At 36.4% G+C, this 22,713-nt stretch overlaps 1 protein-coding gene across 1 annotated transcript in view; it reads left to right on the forward strand.

Moving 5' to 3' along the window:
* Nucleotides 1–3,057: 3,057 nt before the first annotated feature.
* The window catches only part of LOC103253452 (cytidine monophosphate-N-acetylneuraminic acid hydroxylase), a 39,011-nt gene continuing 19,355 nt past the window's right edge, over nucleotides 3,058–22,713 (forward strand). The window contains exons 1-7 of the mRNA XM_008051755.2: nucleotides 3,058–3,109; nucleotides 5,016–5,125; nucleotides 6,377–6,567; nucleotides 10,434–10,581; nucleotides 10,951–11,032; nucleotides 11,952–12,089; nucleotides 15,523–15,658. Coding sequence (XP_008049946.2) covers nucleotides 3,058–3,109; nucleotides 5,016–5,125; nucleotides 6,377–6,567; nucleotides 10,434–10,581; nucleotides 10,951–11,032; nucleotides 11,952–12,089; nucleotides 15,523–15,658 — 857 coding nt within the window. The remainder of the gene's footprint in view (nucleotides 3,110–5,015; nucleotides 5,126–6,376; nucleotides 6,568–10,433; nucleotides 10,582–10,950; nucleotides 11,033–11,951; nucleotides 12,090–15,522; nucleotides 15,659–22,713) is intronic.

Consider the following 22,713-nt stretch of genomic DNA (forward strand, 5'->3'; position numbering starts at 1 on the left):
GTTAGAACAATTATTAAGAGTTATAATCATGTCTCAGTCTTTTGGTTTAGATAAAATCAAGAATTAGACTCTTTTCCATCTCTTGAGAGAAAAAAATTATGAGGAAGGAAAATCCTTAGGATTGGATATTAGTGCAAGAGTTTTCTTAGGGCCTCCCATAATACCATTGTATTTTCTAACTGGTCTTTGCTAGTACATTTGTTTGTTTATCCTAAATGAACTTTCTTTTTAAGTCTTCTCATTCCTTCAGGTATAAAACAAATATCATAATAATACTGCTATTTATTAAATGCCTGCTTTGTGTCAAGCATAGTGCTAGACACTTTAAAATCTATTATCTCATGAATCACTGCAACAGCTTTGTGAAGTATGCATCATAATTTTATTTTTCAGATCAGAAAACCAAGGCTTATGATACCGCTAAAAAGCTACGGTTCCTGCTAATATTTCAACCTAGATGTTTCCAAAGTCAGCATTTTTTCCCATTCATGACACTAATTTCTAGTAGTTATATAACCTGAAAATAATAACAATATGTATTTTTATTATATCACTTGAATTTTTAGGAATGTAATTAACTAATGATGACGGTATCAATAATCATTTGAGTATTCCTGATTTTATTAAGAAAGTTTTATGTTTCATCATTAAATAAGCTGATAGCTATTACTAAGGAAAATGTTATTTTTATTTAATTTCTTAGGCAATATTTAAAAAGTAGTAAAGTGACCATTCATGTACCCAGAACCCGGCTTAAGACATAAAACATTAACAACAGAAGATCTGTTTATGTCTGTCCTTGATCATATCACATGTCCCCTCATTCATCCCCCAGGGGTGATCACTCTAATGAATCTGGGGTTTCAGGATAGCTATTCTTTTTTTCTCCCTATTGATGTATAATTGATTCACAAATAAAAATTATTTACAGATGTTTCTTGACTTATGATGATGTTAAGTGCTGATAAATTCATCATAAGTTGAAGACATCTTAAAATGAAATGCCTTTAATACACTTAATCTACTGAACATCAAAATTTAGGCTAGCCTATCTTAAAAGTGCTCAGACATTTACAGTAGCCTACATTTTGGGCAAAATAATCTGATAACACAGTTCACTGTAGAGTATCAGTTGTTTACTCTTGCGATCGTGTAGTTGACTGGGAGCTTGTACCCAGCATCACAGGAGAGTATCATACTATATAACTAGTCTGGGAAAAGATCAAAACTCAAAATTTGAAGTATGGTTTTTACTGAATGCATACTACTTTTGTACTTTTGTAAAGTCTAAAAATTGTATGTTGAACCATCTTAAGTTAGGACCATCCATATACTTAAGGTGTACAATGTGATGTTTTGATATATGGATACATTGTGAAATGATCACCACAACCAAACTAGTTAACATATCTATCACTTCTCATAAGTACCAGCTTTTTAGTGTGTGGTGAGAATACTTAATAGATTGGTAGATTTTAAAGATAGCCACTCTCTATTATTGTATTAATTATGTTCACAAAAGAAAAACAGATGGTACCCTCAAATTAGGAAAATTCGAGAAGAGGGTATTACAAAAAAGACTTTTTATAAGGTGTGGAAGTAGGTGAACCACTGGGAAGGTACATTAATCGGGAGTTGAGAGCAGTCAAGTTGTCCATCTTTAGGCCCAAAGAAAGGTGGAGAGGGAGCAGTTTCCAGAATCTAGAAAGAGAGTGAGTCATACAAGATTGGCTTCTACCAGAGGAGCAATGACATCTATTGGTGTCCAGAGCACAGCTAGGTCAAAGTGACCTTCCAGAGAGAGAGCTGGAGGATTAAACAGCCCAACTTCACTGAAAGCCTTATGCTGAGGCTTCCCAATGACTGAACTCACCTAGAAGGCAGAGGGAACACTTTAATATGGCCCTGAAAGGTCAACCTCCTAAAGCAGAGAGCAGGATGGACAAGGTAGACAAAGGTAGGGGAGCATGGGTCTGTAGGGACCAATGGAAAATATTTGGTGCCAATATCTTTCTGGTTTTTAAAGTGGATTTTTAAGAATGAATATGTAGTAACACATTTTATTTTTAACTTGCATTGAGGTAATCCTTCACTTAAATTTCCCACCTTAAGGTGCCAAGTCTAGGCAGGAGCAGTGCCTTAGTTGAGAGATGGACTGGGCAGCCCTGAGACAACCTTGGGAGACATGAAACTAAGACTAAGTAGTCAATTTACTCAACAAATATTCAATGAGTCCTATTGTGATTCAGACATTGTTCTTGGCACACTATTGATCCCACAGTGAACAAAACACAATCCTAGCTCTTATGGAGCTCTTCTGGTAGAAGCCAATCTTGCATGACTCATATAGCATATATATAACATGTATAATATGTCTAGTGATGATAAGGGCTGGGAAGAAAAATAAAGAGTGGTAGACACTGGTAGGGGATAGGACCGTTGTGGGCTGGAGAGCACTACTTGAGAACTCCCTCTTTGATAAGGTGACCATCTGAGCCCCCAGTAAAGTCAAGGACTGAGCAAGTATGATAACCAGGGAGAGTTCTCTAGGCAGTTCTTCTAAATGAGTTCTTCTAAACTTTCTTTGTCAGGGGCAGAGAGGGAAAACGTAATTGCATAGCCATGGGATAGGAGCTGGGGAGGTAAGAAGAGAAAAATCTTTACCTTTTCAACCTTTCCCAAATTTTGGTACCTCCAAAAGACTTAGAAAATTGAAGTTTGATATATATACTTTGTTCACTACTGGGACAGATTCTAAAATGCACTATTTTTCATCTTATGAATGATTTTTACTTCAGTGTTTTGCCATAAGCAGTTGTCTGAAAGTGAGTATAATTAATACTCATCTAGAAAATGTAGACAAAACTTTTAAAAATATTCTTTGAAGAAGTTGGTAAAGTGCATACTTTGAGTACAGGAGAAAATGCATGCCTTGGAGTGCTGGGTAGAGATGCTGTTTCAGCAAGGACTGCCTTGGTCTATGACTGCATTTGCTTTCATTAGCAATTAATACAATTGCTGGCATTCATTAGGATTAACTATCCTTGGAAAGTAGCTATGGTTAAAGATAAAAGCACTGAAGAAAGTCACCTAGATATTAAATGGGAAAGTGAGAGCTCCCAACAAGCTCATCTGTACTTTGTTGATGACCTCCCTGCACCATGGTAAGAGCTCTTTAGCCCATGTTTCTCACAGTGATCTCTGTAAAATGAAATTTGGATTTGCTATTCTTTTGCTATAGCAGTGAGGGATTGCTTTTGGCTGCATGTAACAGAAAACCCAAATAATAGTGGCCTAATCATATAGGACAGAAATTCCCAACTCCCAGGCCATGGACTACTACATGGACCAGTAGTAGTCCGTGGCCTGTTAAGAACTGGGCTGCATGGTTGGCTGTGAGTGCTGAATGAGTGAGCAAAGCTTCATCTGTATTTACAGCCGCTCCCTGTCACTACCATTATCACCTAAGCTATACCTTCTGTCTGATCACCAGCAGCATTAGATTCTCATAGGAGCATGAACCCTATTGCGAACTGCGTATGTGAAGGATCTAGGTTGCACACTCCTTATGAGAATCTAATGTCTGATGATTTGAAGTGGAGCTGAGGCAGTGATACTAGCATGGGGGACCATCTGCAAATACAGATTAGCAGTGTGGTTTGACTGTATGAAGACCATAATAAGTCAATTACTTGCAGATTCATCAAAATAATAATTTCATAATAATTATTTCATTATATATTACAGTGTAATAATAAAAATAAAGTGTACAATGTAATGTGCTTGGATCATCCTGAAAACATCCCCTCTCACCCCCCCTCCCACAGTCCATGGAAAAATTGTCTTCCATAAAACTGGTCCCCGATGCCAAAGAGCTCGGGGACTGCTGATATAGGATGTTGTTTTTCTTATATCACAAGAAATTGGAAAGTGGGTTGTCCTGGGAACTATGACTGTTCCATGGCTCATCAAGGAGCCAAGTTTCTTCTGTCTTCCTGCTCCATTGTCCTTACCATGTGGCTCTTTTCTTCAGGGTCTCAAGATGGCTCCTGCTTCTCCAAGCATGGCAACCAACATCTAAACAAGTGGGGGTGGAGAGTCAAAGGGTAAATGGTGCACGTCTCTTGAATTTGTTCCTCTTTGTCGGGAAAATAGCAGTGTTCCTGAAAATCCCACTAGTAGACTTCTGCTTGCATCTTACTGGACAGAGCTATGTGTACTATGTATAAAAGTTATGTCTATGGCCACGCAATTGCAAGGGACCCAGGAAACCATGATCTTTAATAGGTATATTAGTACTCCTAATAAAATCTGAATGGGGAATAGTAAGGAAGAAAGAGAGAATGGATTTCATGCAGGTCACCAATAATGTTTACCGCAGTGCTTGCATTTCTTCATTGATCCCTTATTGCCACACAACAAAATCCAAATCCCATAGCATGGTATCTGTGATGCTTTGAGACCTACTCTGGCCAAACTATCCTGCCTGCCTCAAGCATTATGTTTCTCAGTCATAAATTACCAGTTATTTTGTGGATACCAAGCTTTTCCATGCCTCCATGCCTTTGCACGTTTTATTCCTTTATCCCTTTTGCCTCACATCGTCATATTCTTTTGTCCTCTCCAAATACCTCCTCTTGTCAAATCCAGTTGGAAGATTATTTCCTACTTGGAATTTGCTTTGTCTCTTGCATGCAGACAAGATGCTGTACTCTCCCATAGCACCTTGATCTCAACTCTATTAATCATTCATTTAGTTGTTATAAAGTTGTGTGTGTGTGTTCCTGAACATGACTAAGAGTTCATAACTTTCCTGAGTGTAATATGAATAAGAAAATGAATTGGTGTTCTCTTAAACTGTCGTTTCAACAGATATTGCCTGATCTAAGTGAATGTTGATGTTTGTTATGATTGTCCTTTGATTTTTGGCAGTCTGTGTACCTGAACCATGCATTTGTATTTCAGTGATGCTTTTTAAAAATCATTGACTCAGATTTGTTCTCATTTGCTTTTAGTTGTTGAAATAGATGAAAACAATGGACTTTTACTTCTAGAACTGAATCCTCCTAACCCTTGGGATTCAGACCCCAGATCTCCTAAAGAGTTGGCTTTTGGAGAAGTACAGGTAAGGAAACATTACAATTATAGTGTTTTTAAAAATAAAAATATAATTAAGATGATGTTAATTTAATATAAATTATATGTATACATATATATGTAACTATCCCATATTACCTTGACTATTCCTTAAGGTAGCTAGTTAGGACATATGATAAAGTCATTCTGAACTCTTGAGCAAATTATTTAAGGGACCCCCAGAATCTAGCAAGTATTACAAGGAAATATACCCAGAAAAAAAATATAAAACTTTAGAGGAGGCCCCAAAGAAGAGTCATGCAAAACTATTGACTATTACCCTTGATGCCAGATCACTATTGGGTAGAATAATAAGTTAGATATTTTTCCTATTGCCCTAAGTTCTTTTACAAACCTTCATGTACCTTGTCCCAGCTTTAAAAGAGAGTTTCCTTCAAAGAAAACACTTTAATAGTTTGAGAGAGGCAAAACTTATTTTTCTGTGTACTTAGGAAGCTTATGGGTATTTGAGCAGTTACTTTCTTAAGGAAACATGTGGAAACCCACCCAGAAGAGGCATAATAAAGACTAACATGATTTTTTGACCTCTCTTCACCCACTCTGTTGGCTTTTCACACTGGAATTCTTGTTACCTTATCTCTGCTTCTTGATAAATTCCATTTCTGTGAATGTGCCAGGCTGTGGCAAGGGAATGAGGAATGGATTTGGAATTTCCCAAGGGTGTCTGCCTCTAAGTCATTGTAGCCATTCTCAGATGACCTTGGTGTCCTGGAGTGATTACTTAACAGGTAATTTAGAAGAGAAAACCTTGCAAAGCAGTTTAGCCAGCTATCAGTTCTGTCTGTGTGGCTAGGCTAATCCATTAACTTATGAGACTCATTCATTCACATGCCTACTTAAATGCCACCCTGGCATTTAAATTTCCAAATACTTGTTATAACATCTCTAAATGCTTTTCTTTGTAAACTGTTCTTTGAAGTACTGGTCACAAAAGATATTCTGTAAATAAGTATTTAGGAGCTAATTTAAATAAAGTAAAAGTAGGTAAATTAATTGGTTTGACAACTAGAATTTCTATTCTAATAAAATCATAACGTGTGTTGGGAGTTGTGTTCTGTGACATACTCCTGTTGAGTTGTACTTGAGTCCAAGATTTTGCCTGACCGTGCTTAGGAGCAAAGTTATCCAACCTGACTTGTCAGTTAACCGACCAAAACTTTAAGTTCATTGTTGTGACCAGTAATGATTCAGTGATAGGAGTCTCACTGTCTTCTAACAGGTAACATATCTCACTCATGCCTGCATGGACCTCAAGTTGGGAGACAAGAGAATGGTATTCGACCCTTGGTTAACTGGTCCTGCTTTTGCCCGAGGATGGTGGTTGCTACATGAGCCTCCATCTGATTGGCTGGAGAGGCTATGCCGAGCAGACCTCATCTATATCAGTCACATGCACTCGGACCACCTGAGGTAATGGATCCCTGAGCACTCATCTCATGAGATAATGCTGCAGGAAAGGCATAAAGCATTTTCAGGTTCTTTTGCAATCACTGCTCACTTTGAAGTAAGTTCAGTTGGGATGATGAGAAAAGGATAATAAAGATAAATACATTTGCATAGCAATTTTATAATTTTACAAGTGTTTTCTGACTGGGCACGGTGGCTCACACCTGTAATCCCAGCATTGTGGGAGATCAAGGTGGGAGAATCACTTGAACCCAGGAGTTCAAGACTAGCCTGGGCAATATGGTGAATCTTCATATCTACCAAAAAAAAAAATTAGCCAAGCATGGTGACGTGTGCCTGTAGTCCCAGCTACTTGGGCAGGCTGAGGCAAAAGGATAGCCTAAACCCAGGAGATCAAGGCTGCAGTGAGTTGTGATCATGTGACTGTACTACAACTTGAACAACAGAGTTAGACTGACTAAAAAAAAGTGTTTTCACACCTTACACAATTGGGAGTAAGGAAGAAGCTATTGTGGAAAGGAAGTGGAGATGAGGAGATGAATAACCCTCTCTATCCTCTTACTTCCCACCCTAAGGCAGCACACATTTTCTATAAAAAGCCAGGGTATAAATAATTTAGGCTTTGCAAACCACATGGTCCATGTCATAACTACTTAACTCTGCTGCTGTTGCACAAAAGCAGCCATAGACAGTTCTGAATGAGACTGTTTTAATAAAACCTTAATTATAAATAAGAGCATGTAGATATCACATAATTTTTATGTATTACAAAATATTATTGTCCTTTTGCTTTTCTTTACAACCTAATGGTAAAAACCTTCACTTCGGAAAAAGAAAAACCAAACCAAAACCATCATAGCTTACAAAGTTGTACAAAGACAAGCAGCAGGTCAAATTTAGCCCACATTCTGTGGTTTGCCAACCCCTAATTTAGAGCATCCTAATTCCAAGCTCCTAACTAATTAGACCTGAGACAACCTCATTCAACATTTCATGGAAACCAGAGCAACATGATACTGATGATAAGAACTGAAACTTGCCTAACCCAGGCGCTTAAAAGGGAAGGAGAACTTTCATTTAAGAAGCCACACATATTTGCGAATGAACTGAGTTATAAGAAGAAGGAAGATCATATTCCTAATTCCTTTGCTTAGTCACAAGGTCATGTTTCTTCATCATTGCTTTGAAGTTTTGAACAATTCTGCTGGATTGCCAATATAAACACACTGCAATGAGCACAATGTTTTAATGAAGCTATTTCAACTTTTATTTTCTGTGACCTTGTATGTTAAAGTTCACATGTTAAGCATACTTCAGTGGAAATACCCATAGTTAGCCGGACTTGGTGGTTCAGCCTGTAATTCCAGCACTTTGGGAGGTCGAGGCAAGTGGACTGCCTGAGCCCACAGGTTCAAGACCAGCCCAGGCAACTTGGTGAGATCTCGTCTCTACAATAAATAAAAAAAATTAGCCTGGTATGTTAGTGTGCACCTGTAGTACCAACTCCTTGGAAGGATGAGGCAGAAGGATCGCTGAAGTCCAACAGGTCAACGCTGGGGTGGCGGTGAGTGTGCTACTGCACTCTAGCCTAGATGACAGAGTGAGACTCCAAATTAAAAAAAAAAGAAAGAAAGAAAGAAATACCCATAGTTAGTAATAATATATTGGTCACTGGTTGACTGTCTCCTTTATTTTCTCTTCTAAAGCATATGGGAACTCTAAGACATGAATATGCTCTAATTTATTATTTTTTAAAAGGAAATTGTTTAAAGACTTAACTAATTTAGTAACAAGTTACCTGCAATACACTTGGTAATTGATCAAAACCCACAAGAGTATAGTAATACTGCAATTAAAAATCTACTTTACATGCTAACATTGTTCCACATAACCTCCTAGAACTAAACTTGCATTATTTCAGGATCATGAGAGCCCTGGGTTCAAATGTTGTATAATAACAGTAATGTGTGGTAGCAATTTTGTATAGCTTGTATAAGGGTAACAACATCACATAAATGAGGTGATTGCTTTAGTGTCAGTAATGAGACACAATTACTAATGTCCTAATTAGGGACATTCTATGGAAATACACTAAATTTTAGTGAGGGTAAGAATTTTTAATGCCATTTCGTTGAGTTATTTCCCAACCACTGGTCTGAAAACTAATTTAATCTTAGTTTCGGGGGCTTATGTGAGCAAAGTTTTCATGCAATAAAACACCAGTTTTCAACTATAGTATCACTAAACATTGGTTGGGCAGTGTGTTGCAGATAGTTTATTACTGAAAAGTTGCTGAAGCTTGTAATTTTTACTCCTTTGAGATTATTTCCTTGATACAGCCATACTTTTTGACTTTTGTCTAGTCAACTAATAAACATTGATGTCATTTGCCCCCAATCCCTCTGTCTTACTTTTATTTACCGAATAAAAATCTCCCTGATTCACAAAAACAAGGGAAAAAGCCAGCATACTTTAGTCTTTATTCAAAGAAATGCAATTTTATTGTGTAGAAACAGTATTGTAGTAGATTATATTATTAACAGATGCCAGTAGGAATTGTTAGCAATTTAAAAATCACAAAGCAATAAATATCCTTTTTGAAGTATTTTATCCTAACTTCTAAAGTCCTTTAAGACACACGATTTAGTGGGTGAGCACAGAGACTAAAGATATATTTTAAAAATGCTTTTTTAAAAATATCTTTTGTTTTAAAGGCGAAAACTTACTGCTTTGCCCCCCTAGATTTTACTTATTTGGATGGCTTTTAATACAGTGTTGGAAACTGGATATTTGTACAGCTGATAACTGCTGATATGCAGATTTGTTTACACTTTTCTTATCATTATAATTTTATTTTGCTTGACATTATACTTTATGTACAAGTCTGATTCTTAAACCAGATAGTACATTCATTACATGGAAACTGTCTTCTAATGGAAGAAACACTAGATTTAGAATCAGAAAACTCCAATTTGAATACTAGTTTACTATGTGTTATTTGTATATTTTTGAATATGTTTCCTCATCTATAAAAACACACAAAAAAACTTAGAACTTTTTTGTGAGAATCAAATAATGTAGCATGTGAAGCTGCCCAGCACCAAATTTGCAATATTAATAGGTTCTTAACTATTTGTTTGTTTATTATTAATCTTTTTAACATACCCTACAGTGATATAATAATCCTTTTGTATAATGAATGCTTAATAAATAAAAGTTGACTTGTTGCATGTAGGCATTCAAAAATAATTGGGTGATTGATTGTGTATTATGATAGGATTACTACAAATGTTGAATATAGTTTTCCTCTACACTAAATGTTACTGTCTTGTCTAGCTGGTAACTCTGACCTTCCTTAAGAAAAATAATATGTTCTGCATATCAAAGTGTGGCTATCAGTCTTTGAAGGTTGAAAAACTGACCCCCAAATGGTGATGATGCACAGGTTTTTCTTGTCCTACACTATGTCGCAGTCTTCTCTTTTACTGGGAGCTGCTGCTTGAGGAATGTGAAGCAATGAATGTCATGGAGATCTTTGCCTGCAAGCAATCTCTGAAGCATGACTTTTTCTGCTGTACCTTCTGTTACTACTCCTACCCAAAGCGGCACCAGTGTGGAAATAGAACTTATATACCTGGTTGATGTATACACCATGGTATATGGTATGTTCTAATAATAAAAATGAATTGCCTAGAAATCTCCCTTCACCATTATAGTCACATTTGAGCAGAAACTCATCTCTGGACTCTGGTGAGAGTCTAGTTTTTCAATTCCCTGCTTATCAGTCAGTATATTGATGTAGGAACAAACTTTCATATTAGATGACACTGTATTTTCACCTTTCAACATTTCCATCATTCTGATCATAGTTATCCCACACTGAGGAAGCTTGCTGAGAGAAGACCAGATATTCCCATTTATGTTGGAAACACAGAAAGACCTGTATTTTGGAATCTGCATCAAAGTGGTGTCCAGTTGACTAATATCAATGTAGTGCCATTTGGAATATGGCAGCAGGTCAGAAAACTTCTTTCTTTCTACACTTTCCAGTTATGCCTTTCAGGGTAAATTTTAAGTGAGATAGTCACGTTAATAATAAGGGGGGCAGGGGAAACAGCCAATTAGCCTGTACCTGGTCTTATAGAAACACAACCTTGACTTGAGCTTCAAAAGTTGGACAGACTGTCCTGGGCAAAGATGATCTTCTTTCCACTTACCAATAATATAACTCTATAGAACAGGTAATACATCCAGTTCTGAATAAGTGAATTTCTTCAAATTTAAGATCTAATTATCAGTCTTTCTGGAATATGTGATAACATTCTCAATATTGAACTAAAAGTCAAACTGACATTCACAATTGTTGGTTTTATTGTAAAATTCCAGGTAGACAGAGACCTTCGATTCATGATCTTGATGGATGGTGTTCATCCTGAGATGGACACTTGCATTATTGTGGAGTACAAAGGTACATTTTTTATCGACATCCACAATGAAACATGAAAAATTCTCTTGGTAGGAAGTGTGAAATTTCATTGTATGTTCTTCTTCCATCTTCATTTTCAGAGAATACAGTATATTATATTCTTGTCTTAGAAAAATGATCTTTCTTTTTATTGTTGTTGTTGTTATTTTTTATTCGAATTAAGAAAGGTAGATTTGTTAAAGAGAAGATAACATTGCAAAGGGCACAATTGGCAGGACAGCAGCAAGATTGTCTGCTGTCTGCTACCTGAAAAATGATCGATCTTTCAGATCATCTTTCTAGAGAACAAGTTACCAGTAATGTAGTCTAGGTAGTTACAACTTCAAAGCTTTTGTCAAAAGGCAACAGATATTTTATATTTCATCTATAGTATTTTCTTTAAAACTATTTTAATTGAATAAATGCCTTTTGTTATTTTTACCTTGAAATGTCATCATGTAATATAATCATACATGTCTGCTTTTCATATGAAAAAGATGGCCTTACTGCCTCAATAATCATTTGAATATGAGCTTTGCACGGAATTTGCAAAAGATAGAAGGATTTGTGTGGATTTAGTCACTCTTTCCTGTATCATTTGGGCCAAACATCTGGAGATAGTTGACTGAAGAAAGCAGTCTATCCATGATCCAGAGTGGAATTAAGCTGAATATTTTCATGAGACATCCCAAATCTGCCAAGTCCAATGAGATGAATTTCTTCACTTGAAAATTCAGGATATACTATTGAAGACTTTAGTTTTTGAAATCTGGCTTTTTGTTTTTCCTTGGTCATAAGTAATTTTTCCATAATCAAAATAAGATTCTACAGACTGTACAGGGAGACTTTATTTGTTTGGGAATTCAAGTTGTGGTATTCAGAATTTCACCTTGAATACCCACACCACTTTGTTTCTCCATAGGTCATAAAATACTCAATACAGTGGACTGCACCAGACCCAATGGGGGAAGGCTGCCTTCGAAGGTTGCTCTAATGATGAGTGATTTTGCTGGAGGTGCATCAGGCTTTCCCATGACTTTCAACGGTGGAAAATTTACGGGTAATATTTTTATGTGAAATTTATACTAAACATTGGGCAGAACACTTTGCTAAGTGATGTGAGGAAAAATACAAAGGTAACTGAGACCTGGCTCCTCCCCACAAGAAGTTCTCAATCTTATCAGGAAAGCCAGACTTGTAAACGGTAGATATTGAGCTCAAGATGTGAAGATAAAGTCTGAAAGAAACACTGAGATCAGGGAGCACTGCAGGTGGAGCCAAGAAAAAGAATCATTTTTTCATGGTATAGACTGTAGAGCAGACTTAAATGTTCTTGAATTGTGGTCCCTCATGGAGTGTGCACCTCGGTGTGGACGCATCCCCGTGGTCCTGTATCATACTAGGGCGTGGCACAGCCAGAGGAGGGCCTTCCAGTGTGTGGTCTGAGGTTGGGACTGGGGTTGGCATGGGGGGGTGGGGAGTGTGTATCCTCAACATTAGCTTTGTAAGTGTTCACTATATGTCCAATTAACAGATCAATACATTTGGTAAGTGATTTCTGTCTAACAGTGTGGTAAAAAAAAATGCCCTATTTGCAATATGAAGAAAGTCTCTGCCCAGTTCCTTGTTATATATCTACATTCATTGTCTCCCAGAATGCATAGCTACATGAAAGCTAGAGAGAAGTTTCTGTTCAATAAGTAGTTAAAAGTATGACTGGGAAGGCAAAATATACTTATTAAAAAGTTAGCAAGCATTATCCCATTTTTGTGTGAGTACATGCATGTGTGTTTAGAAGAGTCTGGAGTATACCAAAATGTTAATAGTGGTTATGTTTAGGCTATGAGTAACTTTTATTTTTTTCTATATTCTTATCTGTGTTTGTAAAATTTCCATAGCAACCATACTAGTAACAGCTCGCTGATCCTGTGTCCTATTTGCTCTGAGTCCTACCTAATTCCCCAACTTCCTTTACTGCCTATCTCTTGGATGCTTGCTATATATCAGCCCACACTCTCCTGCTTTGTGCTTCTCAGACCCAAAGTTTCAAGTGCATTCCTGTCCCAGGTCTTTGCATTTGCTGCTTTTACTGCCTAGAGTGCTCTTGACCCTGTTTTCCGTGTGGCTGACAACTTTTTGTCATGTCTCAACTCAAATGCCATCTCTTCATTGATCACTTTGTCTAATGATGCCCCTCCATCTTACCTACCTCACCCCAGACATTCCCTATCCCGTTGCCCTCTTTTATTTTCATCTAGCACATCACTCTTTGCAATTTTATTTATGTACTTGTTCACCATACAGCATTATTTACTAAAATGAATGCTCCAAGAGAATAGGGATCTGATTGTCTTTTGCACCATTTTATTCCCAGTACCCAGAGCCACATCTGGCACATAGTAGATGCACAATAAATTTGGTTGAGTGAATGAATGACCAAATGCATAAGTCTATAGGCATCATGATTCCACTTACAGAGGAGGAAACCGATGTAGAGAAATGAGCTAGCTTGCCCAAGGCTGTGCAACCAGTAAGTAGTAGATCAGGATTTTTTATTCTAAGTCTAGCAGACCCTAACACCCATTCTCATTAATTTTTTTGTTTGTTTTTCAGTTGGGGTCTCTCTCTGTTGCCCAGGTTAGAGTGCAGCAGCACAATATGGCTATTGTACCTTTCACTTTTTGGGCTCAGTCCATCCCTCCGCCTCAGCCTTCTAAGTAGCTGGGACTATTGGCACACACCATCATGCCTGGCTAATCTTTTGGTGTTATTGGAGAGACGAGGTCTTGCCATGTTGCCTAGACTGTTCTTCAACTTCTGGACTCAGGCAATCCTCTCACCTTAGTCTCCCAAAGTGCTGGGATTACAGAAGTGAGCCATTATGCCCTTCCAGGTTAACCATTCTTAATTATGGCCAGGTTATGTTGAACATGACTTATTTTTATAATCTACTAAAATAATAAAGTCATTTTCATGTTAGTAAAGAGTCATTTCTAAAATTGCAGTGCCCTTAAAAATGTTCATGCATGCAAGGTACAATTACACATGCTTCCCTGTGTACTCATCTAGGAGCCAAATGAATTGCCATATATAAGGAGAGAGCTCAGTGTCTTTGGTAGGCCTGGTAACTAGTGACCAACTGAAATTTGCAAATAAAGTCAGGGGAAAATCCTCCACTAATGACAGGAAGCTTTGCTCAATTTCTGCCTTAGTTGTCTATCAGTTGTATCTTCTAAAAGAGCTGCAATCTTTAGGGCTGCATAATAATCCATTGTGTATATGTACCACATTTTAAAAATCCAGTCCAGTTTCAATGGGCAGCACAGTTGGTTCCATGTTTTTGCTATTGTGCATAGTGCTGCAATAAACATGCATGTGTAGGTATCTTTTTTGTGGAATTATTTGAGTTTTTCTGGATATATTCCGAGTAGGGAGATTGCTGGGTCATGTGGAAGGTCAATTTCTAGTTCTTTTAGAAATTGCCACACTGTTTTCCATAGAAGTTGAACTAGTTTGCATTCCCACCAGCAGTGTACAAGTGTTCCCTTTTCTCCACATCCTTGTCAGCATTTGTTGTTTTTTTGTTTTATTAAACATGGCTGGTCTTACTGGGGTTAGGTGGTATCTCAGTGTGGTTTTTTTTTTTTTTTTTTTTTTGAGTTGGAGTCTCACTCTGTCGCCTAGACTGGAGAGCAGTGGCCGCTCCCAGTCACCGCAGCTTCTACCTGCTGGGCTCCAGCGATCCTTCCGCTTCAGCCTTCCGAGCAGCCGGAATTACAGGCATGCGCTACCACGCCCGGCTGATTTTTTGATTTATTGTAGAGATGAGATCCTGCCAAGTTTCCCAGGCGGGTCTCGAACCTGTGGGCTCAGGCAATCCACTCACCTTAGCCTCCCAAAGCGCTGGATTACAGGCTGAGCCACCAAGCCCGGCTTCAGTGTGGTTTTAATTAGCATTTCTCTGATGATTAGTGAGGCTGAGCACTTTTTCATATGTCTATGCATGTCTTTTGCCCACTTTTTAATGGGACTATTTGTTTTGTTCCTTTCAGCACGTTTGAGTTCCTCATAGATCCTGGATGTTAGGCCTTTACATATGGACTTTATAGCAACTGGGATGGATTTAGAGTCTATAATACTGAATGATCTATCACAGAAACAAAGAACTGAGTAATACATGTTCTCACTTATAAGCGGACCCTGAACATTTACCTTAATGCTATAAGAAAAGGATTGGCAGTAGCAGGATACTGCCAGGGATTGGGGGGAGGCACATATCATCAATAAGGGTATCTCAAACCGGGCAAAGTAGGGAACAAAGGGAGGCCCAAACTTTACCTGTACAATAACCCCTTGTATACCTAATCCTAATCCTGATTTGTACTCCACATCTTAAAAAAAAAAAAAAAAAAAAAAGCAACCATCTGCTAGCACATTTGTTTTTTGGTGATTTCTGAATAGAAGAGACTTTAATTGAAATCTTGTCATTTCAGAGGAATGGAAAGCCCAATTCATTAAAACAGAAAGGAAGAAGCTCCTAAACTACAAGTCTCGGCTGGTGAAAGACCTGCAACCCCGGATTTATTGTCCGTTTGCTGGGTATTTTGTGGAATCTCACCCATCAGACAAGTATGGCTAGACATTTTCTACAACATTTTTACACATAAGTTAGTGTATGGCAGAATGAATGACTTTGCTATGAGTGCAATGTGACATGAGAAAGTAATTAGTAGGAGGAGTCTAGAACTTTTAAATAAGCTGTTGGAGAACAGAGAAGATGAATTAAAGTCACATTGGGCAACCTGAGTTAATTCAAATAGATATTCTCTGAAAAGAGTCCAGGAAAGACAAAGGTATGTGCCAGAAAGTGAACTGTGGGCTTTTGTCTCAGTCACCTAAAATAATTTCTCAACAGCACTGTAAGGAAGGTGGTATTACTCTTTTTTCAGATGGAAAATCTGAAACTCAGAGAGGCTAGGGGAGTTGCCCAAAGTCACCCTGTTGGAAACACGAGTTGTGTTTCCAACTCAACTAGTAAATCCTAGTATGCTTAGTTCCATTGCTCCTTTCTATACACCACACTGCATCCCAGAATGAAATTGTGTTGTTATCAGATTGACGTTGTCTTCTCATACTTTGAATATCTGATGTGATTTTTCTTGCAACAATATAATTTCTGCAAATGCTATAAATCATCACCAATTTATGGAACTACTGAAAGAAATAAAAGATAATGAGTTTGTTGATCTTGTGCTCTTTACCAAAGCCCTTGGTTTAAGTCACAGAAGACCTATACTATTAATTCCAATTTAAGATTTTCTTGAAACAAACAAAAATTCTTACCAAAAATTTAGAAATCAAAGCAAAATCTGGCAATGTGGTTTACATTTTTCATTGATGTTATGATGCATATGAAAAAGCTTGATTTAAACCTTAATGCAAAGAAAAGCTTATTTGAGAGTCATACGAGAGTAAGTATTATGTTAGATTCCTAGGGCCGTTGTAATAAAGGAGCACAACCTGGGTAGATGAGAGCAACAATAATGTATTGTCTCCCCGTTCTAGACGCCAGAAGTCTGAAATAAGGTGTAGACTGGGCCACGTTCCTTTAAATTTGCTGGAGAAAGATCTGTTTCAGGCCTTTTTCCTAGTTTCTGATTGCCTCCAATATTCCTTGGCTTGTAGATGGCCACCTTTTCTCTGTGTCTCTTCACATGGTGTTTTCTCTATGTGTATATCTCTGTGTCTAAATTTTCCTTTTTATAAGGACACCAGTCATATTCTGTTAAGGCCCACCTATATGATCTCATTGTCACTTGATTATCTCTATAAAGACCATTTCTCCAAATAAAGTCACATTCTGAGAGACTTGGGGTTAGAACTTCAATGTATCATTTTCAAGGGGAAAACAATTCAACACATAGCAAGTGTTTATGTTAAAATTGAAACTTTTCATAACACAAAATAATAATTATTTTCATAACACAAAATATTATCTTACACATTTTTCTAAACTAAATCAATAATGCAGATTTTATTTTTAATTAACATCATAATTTATTGCAAAATTGCAAGAAAAGTTTGAAGAATATTCATTAATATTGATAATTTACAGTTGTGTTTTGATTTATGTAATACCTCTTTGAACTCATTGTTAATATTAATGAGTTGACACAAGAGTTAGTGAATTTACTAAATTTGGACAGACATGGTTATGAAACTAATATGCTTTTGCTTCAAAGTCAAATCAATTCTTCTAAAATAAGTGAACCAGTTGTGTCAATGTGAATTTGGATATTACATGGGAATATATTTTTGGTATTTGATTCTTTCATTGGAAAACTTTTAAGTATAAAACAACTTGAGCATGTAAATCTACCTTTGAACTATACATTTTGCGAAATCTAAGTATAGATCAAGTATTTCTGGTGAAAATTTAGTATCTGGATTGAAATGTACCCCATGTTTAAAATATACATTTGATTCTAAAGACTTGCTATATAAAAATAAATACACAATATCTCATTAATAATTTTTAAAATTGATTTTATGTTAAGATAATATTTTGATTGGATTGAGTTAAGCAAAATCTATTAGTTTTACCTGTTAAATGTTGCTACTAGAAAATTTAAAATCACATATGTGGCTTGCATTATATTCTATAGGACGAAGTTCAGCTTGAGAGTTAAATAGTTTGAGACACCGCAGACCAATTATAAAAGTAAAATCTCAGCTATATAAAACTTCTAGGAACTTGGGCATTCTGGATAGTGAAAATATGCTAGATAGAAAATTGTTCTGGATAACTATAGTTGTTCTCTCTAGGCATGAAAATTTTACAACTTTGGTAGAATTAGCTTCTCAAAAAGAATATTAGAACTTAATTTATCTTTTCTTGATACTGTAGAATAATTATTCTAAAGTTTTAGAATTAGATGTAACTGCCTAATGTTCTTACGATCCATTGAAGGATGTTGTAGCAGAAAAATAGAATGGTCCACTGAGCTATTTGCCCCTCTGCTAAAATGGTCACAGGCAGTAGTAGTAGTAGTTTTGTTAAAAGGTTGTCTCTGGTCTTTCTTTAATGTAACAAATCTTTACCAGTAGCCTCCACCCTCCTTTCTGATTTGCTGCATCTAGTCACCTAAGTAATGAAAAGTAAACAACTTTTTACTACTTGTTCATGTGCTGTGAGGAAGGCCCTAAGCAACTCTTTTAGTGAAGGATTGCTAGAAGCTTAGTTCATGAATGATAATTATGAACATATGAACTAAATTCATGACTATAAACTTAGTGCATGCATTTTTATCTGTTATAAAATGACCTTTAATTTTATTTTATTTTAGAGTTGTAGGGTACATACAAGATTTAATACAGAGGTAAATTGCATGCAGGTGAGGTTTGGGCTTCTAATGAGCCCTCTCTCCCTGTGCTAGTGGACCTGGTATCCAGTGTGTGACGTGAGCCCCTTATCCCTCCTCCCTCCCTCCGTCCCTCCTTTAGTAGTGTTCAATATCTGTTATTCCCACCTTTCTGCTCATGTAGGACCTTTTATTTTTAGCTAGTCTTTAATAGTATTCTTATAACCAAGTTCCAAATCCTTGAAATGTTATCGTATTTTACAACTAAGCAGCGAGCTCGGTTTTTATATTTTTTAATTTTAAAAAAGTTTTAGATTTACTCTTTTTCCTGAGTAAATTCCTACTTTAAAGTACAGCACTAGGCCAGATACGGTGACACACACCTCTAATCCTAGCACTTTGGAAGGTGGAGGCAGAAGGATCACTTGAATCTGAGTTTAAGATCAGCCTGGGCAACATAGTGATACCTCCACCTCTACAAAAAAAAAAAAAAAAAGTTAGTCAGGTGTGGTGGCACGAATCTGTAGTCCCATCTACTTGGGAGGCTGATGAAGGAGGATTGCTTGAGACCAAAAGTTGGAGGCTGTAGTGAGCTGTGATCATGCCACTGCATTCCAGCCTGGGCAAAGGAATGAGAACTTGATTTAAATAAAGAAAGAAAGAAACATAAATAAAGCACTTATAAAAATATTTTGGAATTTCTGGATAAGACTAGGTATAAAGTGTCCTTATAGAAACCTGCACCAATTGGCCCCAGAAGTATTTGCAAATTTCAGAAAATGCAGAGCAGGAAAATCAAAGCCCCAGATTTTCATCCATAAGATGAGGAAGGGGACCCTTGGAAGCAGAAAATATTGAGGAGTTCAGACAGGAGAAGATTTTAAAAAGTGAGCCCAAGCCGGGCTCGGTGGCTCAGCCTGTAATCCCGCACTTTGGGAGGCTGAGGTGAGTGGATTGCCTGAGCCCGCAGGTTCGAGACCCGTCTGGGCAACTTGGCGAGACCTCATTTCTACAATAAAATAAAAAAATCAGCCAGGCATGGTAGCGCGTGCCTGTAATTCTGGCTACTCGGAAGGCTGAGGTGGAAGGATTGCCGGAGACCAGCAGGTTGAGGCTACAGTGGCTGGGACAGAGTGAGACTCAAACTCAAAAAAAAAAAAAAAGTGAGCCCATACAATTGTGAATTAACTCCTAGGTTCAACCCAAAGTTGCATTGTGTGTGTGGATCTGACCCTAATCTGAATATCACAGTTTTTGAGAATTGAAGTACACGTAGACCACTGTTCAGGTCCTACACTGGTCATAGGTGGCATTCATGTGGAACAGATCTGAAAAAGATTACAAAAGCTTCTGAAACTAAGCTGACATTGGAACCACAGCCCACAACCTAGAAAAGGCACTGTGGCAAGACTCTAACCCGGTTGATTGCCTGCTAGAACAAAAACCTTAACCTTCTTTGTAGGATATAAACAAGAAAAAGTTTTGTAGGATAATATTCAAAGTTTCCAGGATACAACAAAAACTATTCAACATGAGAGAAACCAAAAAAAAAAAAAAATCTTAATATCTCATGAGGGAAAATATTCAAGTTGGAATTATCAGAAAAAAATATTTAAAGTAGTTATTATAATAATGCCTCAGTAAGTAAAAATGACTCTTGAAATAAATGCAAATATAGAAAAATGCAGCAGAAAGATGAAAGATACAAAAACTAACCAGATGATAATTTTAGAACTGAAACATATACAAACCATAACAAAATATTTATTGAATGGGCTCTAATACATAATGGATTGGAAAAGGAAAAAGTAAGTTAACTTGAAAATAGACCAATAAAAACTGTTAAATTGATGAACAGCAAAGAGAAAAAAGATTAAAATAAATAAGAATGGAACTTCAGGAATATGTGGGACAATGTCAAAAGGTCTAATATTCATATCCTTTAAGTCCAAGAAAAAAAGGAAAAAAAATTATAGTAAAGGATTGTGGTGAAGAAATAATGACTAAAATTTTTCCAAATGTGGTAAATAACATAAACTTAGATTCCAAAAGCACAGCAAACCCAAAACAGGATAAATGCAAATAAATAAATAACTACACACCTCAAAATAAAACTGCTAAAAAGTAAACATAAAGAAAATACCTTGAAATCAGCCAGAACCTTATTGCTTTTTAAAATTTCTTTTATGTATTTATTTGCATTGAAAAATAAAATTATATATTAAAAAAAGAAATCAGCCTGATCAAAAGAATGCATTTTATATAGGAAACAGTTCAAATAATTGAATTTCTAATAAAAAAAAAACCTATGAAGATCAGAAGGTAGTAAAATGACATTTTAAAAGTGTTTTTTTAAGAAAACTGTCAACCCAGATTTATATTCAGTGAAAATATCCTTTCACTGAATATAGGAAGGAAGGAAGGAAGATGAAAGCTGACAATTCATTGTCAGCATACCTACTTTAAAAGAAATGTTAAAGGAAGTTCTTCAGATGAAAGGAAAGTAATACCAAAGGGAAACTTGGCACTTCAGGAATGAAGTGAGAGCCACAGAAATGGTCAATATCTGGGTACATTTATATCTGGGTACAAAAATAGTATAACAGACTATTTTTCTTAAGTTATTTAAAATCTGGATAACATTTGATAGCAAAAAGTATAATATTGTCTGTCCAATGTGATTTTCATTGCATTGAAATTGATTTGTATCTCCTCAAAATTCTTTATGTTGAAGTCCTAAGTCCCAGTACCTCAGAATATGACTTCATTTGAAGGCAAGATCTCAAAAGAGGTAATTATGTTTAAGTGAAGTCATTATGGTGGGCCATAGTCCAATTGGAGTCCTTATAAAACGGGGAAAATTTAGACACAGAGACACACACGGAGGAAAAATAATGTGATGGGACATAGGAAAAAGATAGCCAATGAGAGACATGCAACAGATCTTTCCTTCACAGCCCTCAGGAAAAATAAAAACAAAACAATCTTGTAGATACAATGATTTTGGACCTCTACACTCCAGAATCAGTAGATGATATATTTCTGATTGTTTACTTTTTGGTTGTTTAATCCAGTCTGTGACGCTTTGTTAAGCAGCCCTAGCAAACAAATACAGTAGATGCAATACATATGACAATTGCAACATAGCATAAAGAATTTTGCCTCTACATACTGCAGAGGCTCCTATATTCAACACAAAATGGTAAAACATTGATTCTAAGTAGCCTGTGAAAGGTTAAGAATAGTGTATTATGATCCCTAGAGCAGCAACTATAAGATTCATAAAAAGATACAGTAAAAAATGCAACAGCTACTAAACGGAATACTAAAAAATTTGTGAATAATCTAAAAGAAAGCAAAAATCAGGAGGCACAGAACCCAAAAAAGAAAAAATAGAAAGCAAGTAATAAAATGGTAAACATAAATCCAATAATATAAGTAATTATTTAAAATGTAAATGGTCTACAGACGTGCAAGTAAAGCCATTTGGGATCTTCCAGACAAGCCCTGCCATAAACTGAATAACAGTGAGTGAGTCCACTCAGCACCATGTGAAACAAAAGAATTGTTCATTCAAATGCCACCTGATCTCATGACCCACAAAATTTTGAGATATAATTAAATGATTGTTGTTTTAAAAGACAAGAAACAAAAAAGTGTCAAAACATAACAATCAGATTGTGAGAATGGTTAAAAAAAAGCCAATTACATGCTATCTAAAAAAAACTACTTTAAATATAATGATTCAAGTAAGTTAAAAGTAAAAAAGATGGAAAAAATTATACCAGGCAAACACTAATCTGAAGAAAGTTGGAGAGGCTATATGAACATCAGACAGAGTAAGCTTCAGAGCAAGAAAAGATACCAGAAATAAAGAGTGATGTAATGATATGAATTCTCCAAGAATCAATTCATCAAGGATACATAACAGTCCTAAGTGTGTATGTACCTAACAACAGAACCTCAAATACATGAAGCAAAAACTGATCGAACAAGATGGAGAAATGCAAACTTATAACGGTGATTTCACATTCTTCTCTTAGTAATTATAAAGCAAGAACACAGATATTCAGCAAGAATATGGAAAAACTGATCAACACTGAAAATCATGTGGATTTGATTGATATTATTTGAGAATTCCACCTCAAAACAGAATGCACATGCTTGTCAAGGAGACATCAATCATTGACCAAGAAAAACCATATCTCGGGTCACAAAACAAACCTTAATAAAGTTAAAATTGAAATCATACCAACTGACTCTTTAGAAAGATTAATAAAATTAGTAAGCCTCGCTCTTCCGCTGCGCCGGGCAGCGCCGCCA

Source organism: Carlito syrichta, unplaced genomic scaffold (assembly GCF_000164805.1).
Source record: "Carlito syrichta isolate Samal-C Ts95f unplaced genomic scaffold, Tarsius_syrichta-2.0.1 Scaffold231387, whole genome shotgun sequence".
NCBI classification, from domain to species: domain Eukaryota; kingdom Metazoa; phylum Chordata; class Mammalia; order Primates; family Tarsiidae; genus Carlito; species Carlito syrichta.